Genomic DNA, 21,306 nt, shown 5'->3' with positions numbered 1-21,306 from the left:
GAAATGCCCTCTGAGAATACAAAATGCCCTCTGAGATGCCCTCTGAAATGCCCTCTGAGAATACAAAATGCCCTCTGAGATGCCCTCTGAAAATGCAAAATGCCCTCTGAAATGCCCTCTCAAAAGTCCTCTCAAAATGCCCTCTGAAAATGCAAAATGCCCTCAGAGATGCCCTCTGAGACGCCCTCTGAAAATGCCTCCTGAAAACACCCTCTGAAATGCCCTCTGAAAATGCCCTCTGAAAATGCAAAATGCCCTCTGAGATGCCCTCTGAAAATGCAAAACGCCCTCTGAAAATGCGTCCTGAAAATGCCCTCTGAAATGCCCTCTGAAATTCTCTCTGAAATGCCCTCTGAGAATATGAAATGCCCTCTGAAATGCCCTCTCAAAAGTCCTCTCAAAATGCCCTCTGAAAATGCAAAATGCCCTCAGAGATGCCCTCTGAAAATTCTCTCTGAAAATGCAAAATGCCCTCTGCGGTGCCCTCTGTGATGCCCTCTGCGGTGCCCTCCTGCAGCCCTGGGTGCTCCCTGCCCTCTCCCCGAGCCCGTGGGGCTTTGGGAACCCTGCAGGACCCCAAAGAGGAGCAGCCTGCAAATCCCTGGTTGGGTTTTTTAAGGAAATTCCCTTTATTTTATTTTTTTTTTTTTGCCTGCCAGCTCAGAGGTGTGGGAAATTCAAAATTCCCCATCCCATTCCCCCCTCCCGGATTTTCCTGGGGATTTTGGACCCAACCAGTTCCTCATTTTCCCGTTTAACCCCAAACGAGCTGAGCTGAAATATCCCATAAATAAAGGGGAGAAGCTCTGTAAGAAAGGCCACATTGGAGTCAAAGAGGATTTTTGGTTTTTGAAGGATTTGCACTGAGGTTGAGTATTTACACTGAGTGCCCACAAACAGGGGGTTTAGACAAGCCGTGGGTTATTTTCTGTACACAATGCCCACACAAAGGGCCCTAAATGTGCGTGGCTGCTGCTCTGGGACTTTCGAACGCAAAATTTTGTTTGCAAAAATCCCAATCACCCCAAAATCTGGGGTACAGCTGCCTGAGCAGGTCACAGCCAGCACTGCCTGGCAGGTTTGGGGCAAGGGGAGAATCTCTGGAGCTGGGAGGGCTCTAAATAAAGAAATAAATTTATTTATTTATAGATATCTTTCTCTTGGTGCCATCCCCATCTCCACGCACGGCATTTTTCTGCCCTCCCTGGGCATTTTTTGCTGCTGCCTGGGCCAGGCTGTGCCAGCGCCTCTCCAGACAAAGAAAATGCCAACAAAAGCTGCATTTGGAAGCAGGTGGGCGCAGGCTGGGGGACAGAGAAGCTCCAAAGCCATGCCCAGGCTGTGCCAGCCTCATTCGGGCAGCTCCTGCCCATCCTCATCCTCTGTCCTGGCTCCATCCTTGACCCCTCAGCCACACAAACCCTTCTGGTCCCGGGGCTGGAAAACCTCGTGGCTCCCTCCTGGCTGTGCCCAGCTTTCCTGCCTCAGGTGGAGGGTTTGGGAATTCAGGAGATTTTCATGGCTTTTTTTGGGATTTTCACCCCAAAGGCTGAGCAGAAGCTCGATGTCATCAAAGGCACCCATGTAACCCAGCAGCTTCAGGGGGAAAAAGGGGTTGAAGCCTGAAAATTTTATGTCAGATTATCTCAGATGTGATGTTATCCTCAGCTTCAGCTCACCTCCAAACCAACAGCAAAAAAAACCCCAAACAAAAACAGGAAAAATCCCACAAACCCCAAACCTAAACTGAATATCAAAATTCATTTTCTGTCCTGGCAGGGAGCTCTGTTTTGTCCTGCTAAAATTGGGTGAAGTGTCCCCCAGAGCAGATACTCGATGCCTTCAAAGGCACCTATGTAACCCAGCAGCTTCAGGGGAAAAGGCCTGAAAATAAGGAAATTTTATATCAGATCATCTCAGATGTGATGTTATCCTCAGCTCCAAACCATCATGAAAAAATCCAAACCAGAAAAAATTCACAAACCCCAAAGCTAAACTAAATACCAAAATTCCTTCTCTATACTGGCAGGGAGTTCTATTTTATCCTGGTAAAATTGGGTGTAATGTCCCCCCAGAGCAGAACCTGGATGCCTTCAAAGACATCTGTGTGACCCAGCAGCTTCAGGGGTAAAGGGGCTTGAAGCCTGAAAATAAGGAAATTTTATATCAGATCATCTCAGATGTGATGTCATCCTCAGCTCAACTCCAAACCAACACAAAAAAAAAAACCAAAAACCAACAAAACCAGGAAAAATCCCACAAACCCCAAACCTAAACCAAATACCAAAATTCCTTCTCTATACTGGCAGGGAGTTCTATTTTATCCTGGTAAATTTGGGTGAAGTGTCCCCCCAGAGCAGAAGCTGGATGCCTTCAAAGGCACCCATGTAACCCAGCAGCTTCGGGGGTAAAGGAGCTTGAAGCCTGAAAATAAGGAAATTTTATATCAGATCATCTCAGATGTGATGTTATCCTAACCTCCAAACCATCATGAAAAAAAAAACCAAACCAGAAAAATTCCACAAACCCCAAACCTAAACTGAACACCAAAATTCCTTTTCTGCACTGGCAGGGAGCTGTGTTTTATCCTGGTAAATTTGGGTGAAATGTCCTCCCAGAGCAGATACTCGATGCCTTCAAAGGCACCCATGTGACCCAGCAGCTTCAGGGGAAAAGGCCTGAAAATAAGGAAATTTTATATCAGATCATCTCAGATGTGATGTTATCCTCAGCTCCAAACCATCATGAAAAAAAAAAACCAAACCAGAAAAAAATCCCACAAACCCCAAACCTAAACTAAACACCAAAATTCCTTCTCTATACTGGCAGGGAGCTGTGTTTTATCCGGGTAAATTTGGGTGAAATGTCCTCCCAGAGCAGATACTCGATGCCTTCAAAGGCACCCATGTAACCCAGCAGCTTCAGGGGTAAAGGGGCTTGAAGCCTAAAAATAAGGAAATTTTATATCAGATCATCTCAGATGTGATGTTATCCTCAGCTCAACTCCAAACCAACACAATAAAAGAAAAAAAAAAAAACCTAAACAATCAAACAGGAAAAATCCCACAAACGCCAAACCTAAACTGAACACCAAAATTCCTTTTCTGCACTGGCAGGGAGCTGTGTTTTGTCCTGCTAAAATTGGGTGAAGTGTCCCCCCAGCACCTACCCCAGCTCAGCTGCCTGCTCCTCCTTGCAGCAGGTGCCTTTTTTCTTTTTTCCCCTGCCTCAAAGGGCTTCGCTCTGGGCAGCCCTTTTGGAGAGCAGCTCTTGTAAGGGATGCCTGGCACGAACACGGCCTGATTACAGCCCAGCTCGTTAAAAAAATGTTCCCTAGGTACTGAAGGGGATAACAAGGATATTTAAACATTCCCAGCGTGCACCTTTAAGCAGCAGAAAATAAGGGAAATTGCCATCGTTTAATTCACTATTGCTCCTTTTGAACTCCCACTGGCTCTGCCTGCAATTGTTCCCCTTCTCAGAGCTGGGAGCTGCAGCACAGCAGCACCAGGGCTGCAGGTCCAGAGGGCTGGGCACAGCAGGACCAGCTTCCCCACATGGCAAAAGGGCTGATGGAGCTGCTTTCCATCGGGTTTTCAAAGATTCCCCCTCAATAAGCCCAGAGCAGGCTCTGGGTTTGAGGCCCAGAGCCCCCAGTTTGTAATTACTCCTCTCTCATATTTTGTGTGTGCCAGGGAGAGGGAGAGGGGTGGAGCAGCGTTTCTTTTTTGTCTGTATCTCTGAGGAAGCTTTTTCCAAAGCGAGAGTGAAAAAAAAAAAAAAATTAAAAAAAATTGAATAAAAAAAATCCACAGCTGGTGTTGGTGGATGAGACGCTCAGCCGTGTTCTGGTAGGGGAAAAAAAAAAAAAGACAAAGTCTAATTTTAGATGTACTGAAATGCTTACAGCATGCATCCCTCCAACTGCCTGGCACGGGCACCAGTGGTTATTTCCACACTGGAAATAAGGAGAGAGCAGGGAGCTGGCATTGGGCACCAGGATCTCCCCAGGTGACCCCAAGGGACGTCCCCTATGGGACCTTCCTGCCCTGGGCACTGCCAGGCATCAATAATTACAGGGCTCCTCTCATTGGGGGTGATTTTCTCACATTTTGGATTCACCAGAACCCCTTTGGGAATGGCTCTATCACCCCAAAAAGGAGATTTGAGAATGTCTCCATCCCCCCAAAAATCCTGTTCACAAAAATCATCTCCATCCCCCCAGTCTCCATTCCCAAAAAGCAGATTTGGGAATGACTCCATCCCCCAAAAAACCCCTTTGTGAATGTCTCCATCCCCCCAAAAAACCCTTTGTGAATGTCTCCATCCCCCCCCAAAAACCCTTTGGGAATGTCTCCATCATCAAAAAATCCCATTCCCAAAAATCGCCTCCATGCCCCCAAATCTCCATCCCCCAAAAATTAGCTTTGGGAATGTCTCCATCACCCAAAAAAAGCAGCTTTGGGAATGTCTCTATCCCCCAAAATTCCCATTCACAAAAATCATCTCCATCCCCCCAAATCTCCATTCCCAAAAAGCAGCTTTGGGAATGTCTCCATCTCCATCCCCCCAAAAAACCCCTTTGGGAATGTCCCTATCCCCCAAAAATCAGTTTTGGGAATGTCCCCATCCACCAAAAATCAGTTTTGGGAATGTCCCCATCCACCAAAAAGCCCCTTCGGGAATGTCTCCATACCCACAAAAAGCAGATTTCAGAATGACTCCATCACCCCAAAAGCTGATTTGGAAATGTCTCTATCCCCCCAATCTCCATTCCCAAAAATCAACTTTGGAAATGTTTCCATCCCCTCAAAAATCAGCTTTGGGAACGTCTCCATCCCCTAAAAATCCCATTCACAGAAATTGTCTCCATCCCATAAAAGAGCAGCTTTGGGAATGTCTCCATGCCCCCCAAAACCCCTTTGGAAATGTCTCCATCCCCCCAAAAAGCAGCTTTGGGAATGTGTCCATCCCCCAAAAATCAGCCTTGGGGGCCCCACAGGTGCAAACCCAAATCATGCTCTGCCAGGCCATTGTTTGACAAGCAGCTCATTGTTTCCACGAGGTTCTTCCCTCAAACCCTGTCACCCCCTCCCCATTTCCCCCATTTCCCCCAAGGTCCCCCTGCCAGCCCCCGGAGCCCCCATCCCATATTTTCCTGGAGATTTTGCACCCAGACCCAACCAATTCCTCATTTCCCCATTTAACCCCAGAAGAGCTGAGCTGAAACACCCCATAAACAGGGGAACAGCTTTAGGGAGAGCCAAACCCCCACGTTCCCACCCCAAACCGTGGCCCAGGGGCGGCACAAAGAGCTCAGAGGGCTCAGGGTTGGCATTTTGCACCCCGACCCAACCAATTCCTCCTTTTCCCATTTAACCCCAGATGGGGTTTATGGGATGTTTTGGGTTTATGGGATGTTTTCTGAGCTGAAACACCCCATAAATAGGGGAGAAGCTTTAGGGAGAGCCAAACCCCCACATTCCCACCCCAAACTGTGGCCCAGGGGTGGCACAAAGAGCTCAGAGGGCTCAGGGCTGGCATTTTGCACCCAGACCCAACCAATTCCTCCTTTTCCCATTTAACCCCAGATGGGGTTTATGGGATGTTTTGGGTTTATGGGATGTTTTCTGAGCTGAAACACCCCATAAACAGGGGAGAAGCTTTAGGGAGAGCCAAATCCCCTCGTTCCCACCCCAAACCGTGGCCCAAGGGGCGGCACAAAGAGCTCCGAGGGCTCAGGGCTGCAGCCCCAGCCCCAGCCCAGCCCCAGGGCAGGGTGAGGGTCTCAGCTTGCCCAGAAAATTCTCCTCCATTCTAGCAAATAACCTTTATGTGCAGGGACTCGCAAAGTTTTGCTTTCTCCCTCCAGGGTTAGGCACAGCAGGAGTGACAGAGAAAGCCAGAGCTTGTAGGAGGTTCCTGGGCACAATAACCTCAGAGGAGTTTAGGTCTAAAGACTAAAAGGCTCTATTTACTTTCACTGACAAGGAACAATCTAAGCAGATGTCCTTTGATGGGATTAGTTATTAATCCTTGAATCATGGGTAAATGGGAAAATGATCCATTATTTTCTGGAAAATCCTTCACTGCTTTAGGTTTCAGGGATGGGGTGGGGGATTGTTAGCTGAAAGGTCTCGACCTGGCTGTTTTGGACATTTTGAAAATGTATTTTTTGCAGTTTGTGCCGTGGAGCGTGACTCTGAAAGAAAATTAAAAATAAAATTAAGAAAAAGGGGTTTGATTCCACTAACAGCTGACAGCAGTGCACTGTATCAGACACACTGTAGTGATGGGCTGGACATTTCTTGGGTAAACACTGGGAGGTTTATAATAATTATTAAAAATAATATAATATAATATAATATAATATAATATAATATAATATAATATAATATAATATAATATAATATAATATAATATAATATAATATAATATAATATAATATAATATAATATAATATAATATAATATAATATAATATAATATAATATAATATAATATAATATAATATAATATAATATAATATAATATATTAAGGTGATGACAATAATGATAATGATAATGATAATGATAATGATAATGATAATGATAATGATAATGATAATAATAAGGATATTCTTCTTATTATTTATCCTTACCTTATTATTATTGTTTATTTTATAATAATAAGGAAATATTATTATTATTATTATTATTATTATTATTACTACTGCTATTATTATTATCACTATTATTATTACTATTATAATTATATATGGATAAGGATAAGAATAAGGATACTTCTAATAATAGTAGTAATTATTATTATTATGTTGATATTAATAATAATACTAAATAATAAAAATAAAATAAAATAAAATAAAATAAAATAAAATAAAATAAAATAAAATAAAATAAAATAAAATAAAATAAAATAAAATAAATAATAAATAAATAAATAAATAAATAAATAAATAAATATTATTATGCCACCTCCAAAAGCCCCTTCTCCAAACAGCTTTGAATGTTTGGATCAGCCTTGGGGCACACAGGAGCTGGAATTGCCCATCCTGAGGGCACACAGAGCTGGGATTGCCCATCCTGAGGGCACACAGAGTGGGAATTGCCCATCCTGAGGGCACACAGAGATGGAATTGCCCATCCTGAGGGGAACAGGAGCTGGGATTGCCCATCCTGAGGGCACACAGAGCTGGAATCGCCCATCCTGAGGGCACACAGAGCTGGGATTGCCCATCCTGAGGGCACACAGAGTGGGAATTGCCCATCCTGAGGGCACACAGAGCTGGAATTGCCCATCCTGAGGGCACACAGGAGCTGGGATTGCCCATCCTGTGGGCACACAGAGCAGGAATTGCCCATCCTGAGGGCACACAGAGCTGGAATTGCCCATCCTGAGGGCACACAGAGCGGGAATTGCCCATCCTGAGGGCACACAGAGCTGGAATTGCCCATCCTGAGGGCACACAGGAGCTGGGATTGCCCATCCTGTGGGCACACAGAGCGGGAATTGCCCATCCTGAGGGCACACAGAGCTGGAATTGCCCATCCTGAGGGGAACAGGAGCTGGGATTGCCCATCCTGAGGGGAACAGGAGTTGGAATTGCCCATCCTGAGGGGAACAGGAGCTGGGATTGCCCATCCTGAGGGGAACAGGAGCTGGAATTGCCCATCCTGAGGGCACACAGAGCTGGGATTGCCCATCCTGAGGGCACACAGAGCGGGAATTGCCCATCCAGAGGGCACACAGAGCGGGAATTGCCCATCCTGAGGGCACACAGAGCTGGGATTGCCCATCCTGAGGGCACACAGAGCGGGAATTGCCCATCCTGAGGGGAACAGGAGCTGGGATTGCCCATCCTGTGGGCACACAGAGTGGGAATTGCCCATCCTGAGGGCACACAGAGCTGGGATTGCCCATCCTGAGGGCACAGAGAGCGGGAATTGCCCATCCAGTGGGGAACAGGAGCTGGAATTGCCCATCCTGAGGGCACACAGGAGCTGGAATTGCCCATCCTGAGGGCACACAGAGCTGGGATTGCCCATCATGAGGGCACATAGAGCTGGAATCGCCCATCCTGAGGGCACACAGAGCTGGGATTGCCCATCCTGTGGGCACACAGAGTGGGAATTGCCCATCCTGAGGGCACACAGAGCTGGAATTGCCCATCCTGAGGGCAAACAGAGCTGGAATCGCCCATCCTGAGGGCACACAGAGCTGGAATTGCCCATCCTGAGGGCACACAGAGCTGGAATTGCCCATCCTGAGGGGAACAGGAGCAGGAATTGCCCATCCTGAGAGCACACAGAGTGGGAATTGCCCATCCTGTGGGCACACAGAGTGGGAATTGCCCATCCTGAGGGCAAACAGAGCGGGAATTGCCCATCCTGAGGGCAAACAGAGCTGGAATTGCCCATCCTGAGGGGAACAGGAGCAGGAATTGCCCATCCTGTGCCTTTCTGGGGTGAACACCATCAGTCCCAGACAGTCACACAGCCCAGCCCTGCCTCCATGCAGGGAAAGCAGGAATAAACTCCCAATGAATAATTTACTCAGCTTTCTTTTGATTTGTTCTGATTGTGCACAGCAGTGCGGGCTCGGAGGGGGAAGCATGTTCTGATTAAAGATTTATACAGGGCCTATAATTTTGTTGTTGTTGCTTAAATCTACTTCAAAGTGTGAGCAGGGTGGGTGTAAAATAAACACTGTGCAGCAGCTGGGAGCTTTTGGAGGGGTGTGAGTGCACACACCAGGGCAAACTGGTGATGCCACAGATGGAAACTTTGTGCTCTGCAAAGGGGCTCTCCCAGGCCTGCTCCTCACATCAAAAAAAATCAAAAACTTATTGAAATTACCTCTATTCCCTCCTACTGCTGAGTGCAGGTTCCTTCTGAGCTGAGACCATACCTCAAAAATTAAAAAATATTATTTGGGGCTTTATTCTTTTACTACCCATTAACTATTCTTTTGCTACTCTTTCACCATTCTTTTACTACTCTTTTTCTATTCTTCTACTGTTCTTTGAGCACACAGGGAATAGTTTGTGGCTGCAGGGAGTGATTAGACCTGGAGTTGGAAGAGGATCTAAACAAAGATCATCCCACAGAAAAATTTCAGCTTCCTCAGTTACTGAACGTTGGAAATGCAGGTGAGAAAAACTCCAAGGCAAAGGATTTTCCCTTTTATTCCTTCCTTTTCCCCTGGCTGCCACATCCCTGGTGAGCAGAGAGCACCTCTGGCACAAAGGGAGAGTGAGACAAAGAGAATCATCCCCCATTGCCAAAAGTGCCTTTGATAAACCAGAATCATCCCCATTGCCAAAAGTGACTTTGATAAACCAGAATCATCTCCAAAAGTGCCTTTGATAAACCAGAATCATCCCCAAAAGTGCCTTTGATAAACCAGAATAATGTCCCATCCCCAAAAGTGCCTTTGATAAACACAAATCATCTCCAAAAGTGTCTTTGATAAACCAGAATCATCCCCAAAAGTGCCTTTGATAAACCAGAATCATCTCCAAAAGTGCCTTTGATGAACCAGAATCATCCCCAATTCCCCAAAAGTGTCTTTGATAAACAAGAATAATTCCCAAAAATGCCTTTGATGGACCCTCAGGGCTGCCATTCCCAGCTCCACCCAGGGAAGAGCCTGAGCTTTTTCCAAGGGGCTCCCACAGCTCCCAGGCTGCTCCTTGGAAAAAGCAGATTGCATCAAAAATGGCATTTTCAGCAAAAATTGAGTATTTTGGGGCTGAATGACAGAGTTGGCACAAAGCCCTGCAAGGAGAAGCCCCTCAGAGCTGGGTGGTTTTGGTCCCACTTTTCAAACTGTCCTTTCCCAGGAGTGGGAAGCCAATCTCAGGGGTTTCTCCATTATTAAATAATATAATAATTGTGAAGAAACATGAATATAATATAATATAATATAATATAATATAATATAATATAATATAATATAATATAATATAATATAATATAATATAATATAATATAATATAATATAATATAATATAATATAATATAATATAATATAATATAATATAATATAATATGATATATAATCTATATCATATAATATATATCATATAACATGACATAGCATTACATTACATTACATTACATCATATTACATTACATTATATTACATTATATTATATTATATTATATTATATTATATTATATTATATTATATTATATTATAATAATATTACATTATAATTATTATAATTATTATAATTAATTATTATAATTACGATAATAAATAATACTATTTATATAATAAATTATAATATTGATGTAATGATGATGATGATGATGATGAGGATGATGATGATGATGATGATGATGATGTTTCTCCATTAGCAGCCTCAAAAGGGAAGGCAGGGCTGGTCCAGGGCTGATCCAGGTCCTGCATCACTCACACAGGCTGGAAATGCTGCAGGCTGCTCAGCAAACACTCAGGGCATGGTTTGGGTTGTGAGGAACAAAATCTCACCTTGTCCCACCCCTTGCCATGGCAGGGACAACTTTCAGTGTCCCAGGTTGCTCCAAGCCCTGTCCAGCCTGGCCTTGAACACTTCCAGGGATGGGCCAGCTTCTCTGGGCACCTGTGCCAGGGCCTGCCCACTCTCACAGCCCAGAATTCCTTCCCAAAATCCCATCCATCCCTGCCCTCTGGCAGTGGGAAGCCATCCCCCCTTGTCCTGTCCTGTGGAAACCCAGGGCACCACTGGGAATGTTCCTCCGTCTGCTCTGGGGTGCCCTGACCCCCAGGGAGCTCTGGCTGTGACCCTCATCCATGGAGAAAGTTTCCTGAAATATTCCTGTGGTATATTTCCAGAATATACCACAATCCACTAAAGTGTGAAATAGATTATAGAGAGTAGTGTGGGTGCATCACTTGGTGAGAAATGGAGGGTTTTGGGGTTTTTAGTATGCACAGGGTGTCATCCTGGGTTTCTTCTTCCTTCTTCTTCATGGGTTTGGGTGGCATTTTGTAATTGGGCAGAAAAGTCCCCATTGGGATCAGTTATTGGGTTAAAAGGGAAAATAATCCAGGTGTCAGCTCTTAATTGGATAGTTTAGTCTTAAAAGACTTCGTTACAAAGATTATTGGCCATTTTGTGCCTTCTAATGAAAAGCTGCAGAAGTCATGGTTGTGAGGCTGTTTTACTGAGAAATAATAAACCCCTGAGTCTGAACATGAACTTCTGCCTGGAGTGCCTTCAATCCAGACCCAGAGAAACTGATATTGTCCCTTCAGGCCCTTGTCCAAAGTCCCGAGCCCCTTTAGGCCCTGGAAGGAGCTCTGAGGTCTCCCTGGAGCCTTTACTTCTCTAAGCTGAGCACCCCCAGCTCTCCCAGCCTGTGCCCAGAGCAGAGGAGCTCCAGAGCCCTCAGATCATCTCTGTGGCCTCCCCTGGGCTCACTGCAGCAGCTCCTTGTCCTCCCTGTGCTGGAGGCAGCTCTGCAGGGCAGGGTCTCAGCAGAGCAGAGGGGCAGAATGCCCCCCTCACACGCTGCCCACGCTGTTGGGGATGTGCCCAGGTCAGTGTTGGCTTTCTGGGCTGCCAATGAATGTGCTCAGTTCATATCAAACACATCTCTGCGGCTTTACTCCTTCCCAAGGAACTCATTCTAGACCGAGGAACTCAGGAATTCATTCCAGACTGAGGAATTCAGGCATTCATTCCAGAGTGAAGAACTCATTGCAGACTGAGGAATTCAGGAACTTGTTCCAGACTGAGGAGCTCAGGAATTCATTCCAGACTGAGGAACCCAAGAATTTATTCCAGATGGAGGAATTAAGAAATTCATTCCAGACTGAGAAATTCAGGAACTCATTCTGGACTGAGGAATTCATTCCAGACTGAGGAACTCAAGAATTCATTCCAGAGTGAGGAACTGAGGCATTCATTCCAGACTCAGAAATTCATTCCACACTGAGGAATTCAGGAACTTGTTCCAGACTGAGGAACTCAGGAATTCATTCCAGAGTGAGGAATTCAGTAATTCATTCCAGACTGAAGAATTCAGGAATGCATTCCAGACTGAGGAATTCATTCCAGACTGAGGAATTCAGGAACTCATTCTGGACTGAGGAATTCGTTCCAGACTGAGGAATTCAGGCATTCATTCCAGACTGAGGAACTCAGGAATTCATTCCAGACTCAGAAATTCATTCCAGACTGAGGAATTCAGGAATTCATTCTGGACTGAGGAATTCATTCCAGACTGAGGAACTCAGGAATTCATTCCAGACTCAGGAATTCAGAAATTCATTCTGGACTGAGGAAGTTGTTCCAGACTGAGGAACTCAGGCATTCATTCCAGAGTGAGGAATTCAAGAATTCATTCTGGACTGAGGAACTCAGGAATTCATTCCAGACTCAGAAATTCATTCCAGACTGAGGAATTCAGGAACTTGTTCCAGACTGAGGAAATCAGGAATTCATTCTGGACTGGGGAATTCATTCCAGACTGAGGAACTCAGGAATTCATTCCAGACTGAGGAATTCATTCCAGACTGAGGAACTCATTCCAGAATGAGGAACTCAAACATTCATTCCAGACTGAGGAATTCAGGAACTTGTTCCAGACTGAGGAACTCAGGAACTCGTTCCAGACTGAGGATCTCCCCAGCATTTGAGACAATGAGCAAAGGAAACATCCCAAACTGACCCGAACCCTCCCACGCCGCATCCCCAAAGCCTCGCACCCCTCGAACTCCATTTCCAGCCTCCCATGCCCCGGTGATTGACAGCTGTCAATCAGCGCCGTGCAGCGCTGCACTCTGCTGCCACCTGGCGGCCGCTGAGGGGAAACGCGCCCGGCCCGACCCCGGGCTAGAATTTGTTAAAGGAAATAAAAACTCGGCCTAGAATTTGTTACAAGAAATAAACTCGGCCTCGAAATTGTTAAGGGAAATAGAAATCCGGCCTTGAATTTGTTGCAGGAAATAAACCCGGCCTAGAATTTGTTAAAGGAAATATACTCTGCCTAGAAATTGTTACAGGAAATAAACCCGGCTTCCAATTCATCAAAAGAAATAAACCTGGCCTAGAGTTTGTTAAAGGAAATAAAAACCTAGTCAAGAATTTGTTAAAGGAAATAAACCTGGCCTAGAACTTGTTACAGGAAATAAATCCGGCCTTGGATTTGTTACCAGAAATAAAAACCTGGGTTTGAATTCATTAAAGGAAATACAAACTCAGCCTAGAACTTGTTAAAGGAAATCAAAACTCGGCTTTGAATTTGTTAACCTGGTTTGAATTTGTTAAAGGAAGTAAACCCGGCTTTGAATTTGGTACATTAAATAAACCCAGCCTAGAATTTTTTAAAGGAAATAAATCCGGCTTCCAATTCATTAAAAGAAATAAACCTGGACTAGAATTTGTTAAAGGAAATAAACCCGGCCTAGAATTTGTTAAAGGAAATAAAAACCCGGCCTAGAACTTGTTACAGGAAATAAACCTGGCCTAGAACTTGTTAAAGGAAATAAACACACGTTTGAATTTGTTAAAGGAAATAACAACCCGGCTTTGAATTTGTTAAAGGAAATAAACCTGGCCTAGAACTTTTTACAGGAAATAAACACGGGTTTGAATTTGTTACTGGAAATAAAAACCCAGGTTTGAATTCGTTAAAGGAAATATAAACCCAGCCTAGAACTTGTTAAAGGAAATAAAAACTCGGCTTTGAATTTGGTACATTAAATAAACCCAGCCTAGAATTTGTTGCAGGAAATAAACCCGGCTTCCAATTCATTAAAAGAAATAAACCTGGCCTAGAATTTGTTAAAGGAAATAAAAACCCAGTCAAGGATTTGTTAAAGGAAATAAAAACCTGGCCTAGAATTTGTTAAAGCAAATAAACCCGGCCTAGAACTTGTAACAGGAAATAAAAACTCATTTTGGAACTTGTTAAAGGAAATAAAAACCTGGGTTTTAATTTGGTACGTGAAATAAACCCGGTTTTGAATTTGTGAAAATAAACAAAGCATCGGGGCTGGATGCTCCAACGCACCCCTGCACCCCTGGATGCTCCTCCCTCCCCTGCACCCCTTTTGCACTGATAAGGTGATTCTTGCACTGATAAGGTGATTCTTGCAGTGATAAGAGGATTCTTGCAGTGATAAGGGGATTCTTGCAGTGATAATGTGATTCTTGCAGTGATGAGGGATTCCTGCAGTGACAAGGTGATTCTTTCAGTGATAATGTGATTCTTGCCGTGATAAGGTGATTTTTGCACTGATAAGGGGATTCTTGCACTGATAAGAACCTGGAGCTGGAGCCCAGGGTGTCACCAACACCTGGAGATGGAGCCCAGGGTGTCACCAGAACCTGAACCTGGAGCCCAGGGTGTCACCAGGACCCTGAGATGGAGCCCAGGATGTCACCAACACCTGGAGATGGAGCCCAGGGTGTCACCAGAACCAGAACCTGGAGCCCAGGGTGTCACCACGATGTCCCCAGTGTCACCCTGCTGCACCCTGCCACACAGAGAGCAGGAAATAAAGAGCCAGAGGCATGGAAAATTATCAGAAACGTGTATTTTTTTTTCTTTTTAATAGTAAACCTCTTTACAACAAATATAGTGAAAGAGTTTCCAAACAAAACTCATAAGAATTTCTCATGGTAATTATTATTATTATTATTATCATCATTTTTTTTAATATATTTTTTTTTCTCCTTATTGTGGAATATACAATAACGCATCACCATACAGCACAAAAAAAGGAATATTGAAAAAACGAAAATCGACGTCTCAACCACGTGCTGCAGTCCCTGGGAAGGAGCCACTGATTGTCAAGGGAGGAGGGAGGGAGGGAATGGGACAGGGCATGGGGGGTTCCCAGCCAGGCCAGACCCCGAGGGTGCAAACACTTCAGAAAAGGTGGAATTAGCTGAAAATCGCGGTTAAAACATCACAAATTCTCGAAATAATCCCTCCCTCCCCTCCCGGGGCCGGTCCCGCTGCTCCTGCCCCGGTGCCCAACCCCTTGACTCGCACACACACCCACACACACCCACACACACGGCTGGAGGAGCATCAGGAAAAAAAAACAGGTTAAAAATATATATATATTTATATATATATATATTATAGATACAGTTTCTCCCTTTTTTTTTTTGTTTGTTTTTTTGTTGTTTTTTTTTTTTTTCCCTTTTAAATTGCTTCTCAAAACAATAAATAGAACTCCTCGGGGGTGGGGAAGTGCACGTCCTGGTTTGTTTCTACCTGTGCAGCACCCTGGGGGGAGGATGCAGAGCTGCCTGTGCTGAGCAGGGACATCCAAGGAACCATCACACAGAGAAGCTGACTGGCGAGGGGCATTTAGGATTTTTTTTTTTTTTTTTTTTATTTAGTGCATTATTTGAAGGTCTATTCTATTTTACAAAAGGTTTTGCGGACAGCCCAGAGTTTGCTAACACCTACGTGCTTAACTGAGCTATGGGGAGCAAAGGGAGGCTGTGGGGGGACAGCAGAGGGAGCAGCAGATGGTCCCCACTTCTCCAGCATCTCTGATTTGCCTGCAAATGCTTGGAAAGGGCCGTGGGGAGGAGGGGAGTGGTGGCCCAAGGTGGCCTTGGGGATGCCAGGAGCCCATGGAGAGCTTGGGGATGTTCCTGCAGCTCTGCAGAAGGGAGGAGCTGGGCCGGTCGCAGGCAGCAGCAGGAAAATCTCCTTCTGAAAACCCATCTGAAGTGAAAAATCCCGCTCTGACCCCCAGCACAATGCTGGGGTGGGTGTGGGAGCTGGGGGGAGACACAGCCACTCACCCCCACCCAGGGATGGGGAGATTGCAAATCCCTCAGTTCCCAGCCAGGGGAATACTGTCAATCCCTCAATTCCCCCAAAAACCTTCCCAGCCTGGGGGATATTGCAAATCTCTCAATTCCCAGTTTGGGGGATATTGTCAATCCCTCAATTCCCCCAAAAATCTTGCCAGCCTGGGGGATATTGCAAATCTCTCAATTCCCAGCCAGGGGAATATTGTCAATCTCTCAGTCCCCAAAAACCTTCCAAACCTGGGATGAGGATATTGTCAATCTCTCAGTTCCCAGCCTGGGGGATATTGCAAATCCTTCATCCAAAAAAACCTTCCCAGCCTGCGGAAAATTATCAATCCCTCCATTCCCCCAAAATTTCCCCAGCCCAGGGGATATTGCGAATAACTCGGTCCCCAAAAACCTTCCCAACCTGGGAATATTGTCAATCCCTCAGTCCCCAAAACCTTCCCAGCCTGGGGGATATTTCAAATCCTTAGTTCCTAAAAACCTTCCCAGCCAGGGGATATTGTCAATCCTTCAGTTCCCAAAATCTTCCCAGCCTGGAAGGTCTTCCACAATCCCTCAGTCCCCAAAAACCTTCCCAGGGATGGGGAAATTGTCAACCCCTCAGTTCCTGCCTCCTTCCCAGCCCGTTTAGAGCTCTTTTGGCACAGCCTGAGCCACACCACCCTCTTCTGGTTTAATCCCAGCACATCCCAAACAGGCAGAGAACGGAGCTCAGGAGGAAGATGCTGGGAAGAACCCGGGGTTTTCCCTGGCTGGGGAGGAGAGGAGAGCTGGAACCACCCTGCTCACTGCTCCAAGGTCCTGATTCCTGCTCAAAGCACGGCAGAGACCCAGAGCATCCCTGCCTAGCTGGGACATCTTCATTAAAAGCACCCCCGGGTGTGCTGAGCTCCCCAGAGCCATGGGGGTGTTGGGAACCCTGGCGAAAAACAGCCCTGGAATGGAATATATCCCAATATCCCACTGCTGGATCCCAATAACCCACTGCCAAATGGCTGCTCCTGGATCTGGGACATGGAAATTTGGGGAAAAGCAGCCCTGGAATGGAATATATCCCAGTATCCCACTGCCAAATGGCTGCTTCTGGATCTGAAATGGAATATATCCCAATATCCCACTGCTGGATCTGGGACATAGAAATTTGGGGAAAAGCAGCCCTGGAATGGAATATATCCCAAGAATCCACTGCCAAACGGCTGCTCCTGGACCTGGAATTGAATATATCCCAATATCCCACTGCTGGATCTGGGACATGGAAATTTGGGGAAAAGCAGCCCTGTAATTGAATATATCCCAATAACCCACTGCCAAATGGCTGCTCCTGGACCTGGAATTGAATATATCCCAATATCCCACTGCTGGATCTGGGACATGGAAATCTGGGGAAAAGCAGCCCTGGAATTGAATATATCCCAATACCCCACTGCTGGATCCCAATATCCCACTCCTGGATCTAGCACATGGAAATTTGGGGAAATTGAATATATCCCAATAACCCACTGCCAAATGGCTGCTCATGGGTCTGGGACATGAAAATTTTGGGGAAAAGCAGCCCTGGAATTGAATATATCCCAATATCCCACTGCCAAATGGCTGCTCCTGGACCTGGAATTGAATATATCCCAATATCCCACTGCTGGATCCCAATATCCCACTGCTGGATCTGGGACATGGAAATTTGGGGAAAAGCAGCCCTGTAATTGAATATATCCCAATAATCCACTGCCAAATGGCTGCTCATGGGTCTGGGACATGGAAATTTTGGGGAAAAGCAGCCCTGGAATGGAATATATCCCAATATCCCACTGCCAAATGGCTGCTCCTGGATCTGGAATTGAATATATCCCAATATCCCACTGCTGGATCTGGGACATGGAAATCTGGGGAAAAGCAGCCCTGGAATTGAATATATCCCAATACCCCACTGCGGATCCCAATATCCCACTCCTGGATCTGGCACATGGAAATTTGGAGAAATTGAATATATCCCAATATCCCAGTGCCAAATGGCTGCTCCTGGACCTGCAACTGAATATATCCCAATATCCCACTGCTGGATCCCAATATCCCACTCCTGGATCTAGCACATGGAAATTTGGGGAAATTGAATATATCCCAATATCCCACTGCCAAATGGCTGCTCATGGGTCTGGGACATGGAAATTTGGGGAGCAGGGACCTCGGGGAAGGGGTGCAGGGGAAGAGCCAAGAGGGTTAAACAAGAAAATCGCTGTACAACTCAGCCATGTCCAAAGTCAGTATTATTACAATATACTCTGACAAAAATATAATCTCATTTCATATCAATACAACAAAAAAAAAAAAAAAAAAGAACAAAACAAAACAAAAAAAAACCCCAAAACCAGTTTTCTGTACTGTTACCATTGCTAACAGATTGAAACTCGCTATTTACAGTTACAGTAGCCAGGTAAAATACTACAGGTGAGAGATCAGAGAGAGGAGGGGCAGAGGGACAGAAGGGAGAGAAAATCACCAGGGAAAAGGGGAAAACAAAGGGGGAAGGCCCTTTTACATCCCAAATGTGGCTTCCTGCTTTGGACAAGGAAGGGTGGTGGATGGAGGTAGTGAAAACATAATACTTGGTTTGTGGGTCTGGTTGGGTTTTTTTGTGGAAAAGAGAAAAAAAAAAAAAAAAAAAAAGAGAGAGAAAAGTGAAGTGAGAGGGAAAAGTGGAATAAAGGATGAACTTGGGAAACCAGAGCAAACCTTCAGCTGAAGCTCACTGTTAGACATAGCCCAGGAGAGGTGGATGGGGATGAATTTTCACCACTTTGGGTGGTGAAAATCCCCAAAACATCCCCAAATTGTGCCCCCAGCTGGAGGGATGGGAGGCAGGATGTGGCAGAGCTGAGGAGGGGCTGGGAAATGCTCCTTCCCCAGCAGATGGATGCTCTCCCCTCTCCCCAGGAGGGCAGAGGGGACCCCCAGAGCACCAAGTGCCCCTCAGCCCAGCCAAGCCTTGTCCCCAGAGCTGGTGACAAACACCCCAATATCCCAATTCACACCCAAAGTGATGGGGGAACGCCTCAGCCAAGCAACACAAGGGGAGAAAAGAGCGTAGGAAGTGAAATTTTCAAGGAAAAGGTGCAGATGGTTTTTTGTGAATTTGCTTTTTCCTTGGTTTGCTGAAATTATTCTGGAGAGGAAGAGGGACGTGAAAAGGGGGAAGGAAAAGGAAATATTTTCTTTCTCTTTGCCTCACTTTCCCCCAGGCCCATCACCACCAGCTCTGGATTTAACACTTCCACTGTCCCCAGACCCCAACCTGGCAGTGGCCTCAGACACCCCACAGCAACAAACCCCTCCCCAAGGGACCCCCAGAGTGTCCCTGCCACAACCACAGCCCCCATGGGGGCTCAGGTGCCTTTGACACCCCCACAGCCACTGCCAGCCTGCCCCAGCACCGAGCTCTTCATTCAAACACCCTGCACAGCCAGGCTGTCCCTGTCCCTGCCCAGCCAGGCTCTCTGCTACCACCAAACAACCCCCTGAGCAGGGGTCACCCTGTGCACGCGCTGAGCACCTGATTCCAGCTGACCATCCCATCCCAGCTGACCACCCAACCCCAGGTGATCTTCCAACCCCAGCTGATTCCAGCTGACCACCCAACTCCAGCTGACCACGCAACCCCTGGTGACCACCTGATTCCAGCTGCCCATCCAACCCCAAATGACCACTCCATCCCAGCTGACCACCCAACTCCAGATGACCATCCAACCCCAGCTGACCATCCACAACTCCAGCTGATTCCAGCTGACCACCCAACTCCAGATGACCATCCAACTCCAGCTGACCATCCAAACCCAGCTGATTCCAGCTGACCATCCAACTCCAGCTTACCACCCAACCCCAGCTGACCATTTGAGCCCAGCTGACCATTTGAGCCCAGCTGACCATCCAACCCCAGATGACCACCCAACTCCAGCTGATCACCTGATCCTGGCTGATCCCAGCTGACCATCCAACCCCAGCTGATTCCAGCTGACCACTCCAACCCCAGCTGACCATTTGAGCCCAGCTGACCATCCAACCCCACCTGACCACCTGATTCCAGCTGACCATCCAACTCCATCTGATTCCAGCTGACCATCCATCCATCCCAGCTGACCACCCAACCACAGCTGACCATTTGAGCCCAGCTGACTATCCAACCCCAGCTGACCACTCCAACTCCAGCTGACCATCTGATTCCAGCTGACCACTCAGCCCCAGCTGACCACTCAGCCCCAGCTGACCACTCAGCCCCAGCTGACCATCCAACCCTAGCTGGCCACTCCACCCTAGGTGACCATCCAACTCCAGCTGACCATTCAACCTCAGCTCACCATCCAATTCAAGCTGACCACTCCATCCCAGCTGACCATCCAACTCAAGCTCACCATCCAACTCAAGCTGACCACCCAACCCCAGCTGACCATCCAACTCCAGCTGACCACTCCATCCCAGCTGACCACCCAACCCCAGCTCACCACCTCCAGAGCCCCCAGAGCAGGCAGGACCACCCCCACAGGTCCATCACCATCCTCACTGCTCCCAGGCACCATTTTAGGCCCCTTTTAGTGCCCTTCCCACTATTTTAGGTGCTCTCCATCATTTAGGGTCCTGCTCCAACCCCAAATCTCCTGCAGGGCTGGGCAGGTGATTCCCACCCCATCCTTCTCCTCCAGCTGCCAGCAGCAGCATCACCTGAGCCACACCCTGGGAACTTCTCCCTTCTTCCTCCCTTCATCCTCCTCCTCCTCTCTGCACACACCTCGGCCATCCCAGCCCACGGCAGAGCTCTGTGCCCCCCGAAGGATGAACCCCACACCGGAACAGACACCCCAAAAACGGGCACAGAGACTCCAAAAATGGGCACAGAGACCCCCAAAAACGGGCACAGACACCCCCAAAATGGGCACAGAGACCCCAAAACCCGGCACAGACACCCCAAAAACGGGCACAGACACCCCAAACCCCAGCTTTGCCAAGCCCTGGGAAAGACCAGCCTCCCCAGGCCGGGGGTCACAGCCCCCCTGTGCCAGCCTCCCCGGCTCAGCCCCCTGGCACCCCTGGCACCCCGCGGGCAGGGGGCCGTGCCGCTGCCCCCACCCCGCCTTACCTGGGCTCAGGTGAGGGCTGGAGCATCCACAGAGAGAGAGTTTTAGAAGGTAAAAGATCAGAAACAGACTTTGGTTAAGTAACCACACGTTTAGAAAGGAATATATCAGTTTGGAAACATCTCAGTGCATACTTCTTATATGAAAATATACACAAATGTATTTCATTCTCCAAAAAAGGAACAATTAAAAACAAAAGCAAACTAGCCCAAACACAATATATTAGCTGTTTTTTTGTTGTTTTTTTTCTTTTTTTCTTGTTGTTGTCATCCTTTAAAATCTTTAACGCTACACTTTGTTCCGGTTACACTTTTTTTGTCTTTTTTTTGGTTTTTTTGTAAATGCTTTTTTTTTTCTTCATGCATTTTACACCTTTATAGCCTTTGA

At 46.6% G+C, this 21,306-nt stretch overlaps 1 protein-coding gene across 8 annotated transcripts; it reads right to left on the bottom strand.

The window, feature by feature from the left end:
• Positions 1 to 14,535: 14,535 nt before the first annotated feature.
• Positions 14,536 to 20,838, bottom strand: LOC131095110 (uncharacterized). 8 transcript variants are annotated; one of them, XM_058042685.1, is made up of 3 exons: positions 19,498 to 20,838; positions 17,405 to 19,407; positions 14,536 to 17,321 (listed from the first exon to the last, which is right to left on the bottom strand). In XM_058042685.1, the coding sequence occupies exons 2-3, from the start codon at positions 17,671 to 17,673 to the stop codon at positions 16,511 to 16,513; spliced, it is 1,080 nt and encodes a 359-aa protein (XP_057898668.1). In that variant the 5' UTR covers positions 17,674 to 19,407; positions 19,498 to 20,838; the 3' UTR covers positions 14,536 to 16,510. The 8 variants fall into 8 exon arrangements, with proteins under 8 accessions (XP_057898668.1, XP_057898663.1, XP_057898665.1 ...); XM_058042680.1 differs by having other exon boundaries at positions 17,405 to 19,820; positions 19,857 to 20,838; XM_058042682.1 differs by having other exon boundaries at positions 17,405 to 19,801; positions 19,857 to 20,838.
• Between the last annotated feature and the right edge of the window lie 468 nt (positions 20,839 to 21,306).

The sequence above is a fragment of the Melospiza georgiana genome, chromosome 33, assembly GCF_028018845.1.
Source record: "Melospiza georgiana isolate bMelGeo1 chromosome 33, bMelGeo1.pri, whole genome shotgun sequence".
Lineage (NCBI taxonomy): Eukaryota > Metazoa > Chordata > Aves > Passeriformes > Passerellidae > Melospiza > Melospiza georgiana.
The sequence above is the reverse complement of the archived record's forward strand: the minus strand, read 5'-3'. Positions and strand labels throughout refer to the sequence as shown.

What these genes read in the sequence shown, in the direction of transcription:
- LOC131095110 (XM_058042685.1), bottom strand. Translation starts at nt 17,673, where the DNA reads ATGTCCCAGATCCAGCAGTGGGATATTGGGATATATTCAATTCCAGAT. An exon ending in TGGGATATATTCAATTCCAG is followed by an intron (nt 17,322 to 17,404) that starts GTCCAGGAGCAG and finishes TTCATGTCCCAG; the next exon opens with ACCCATGAGCAGCCATTTGG.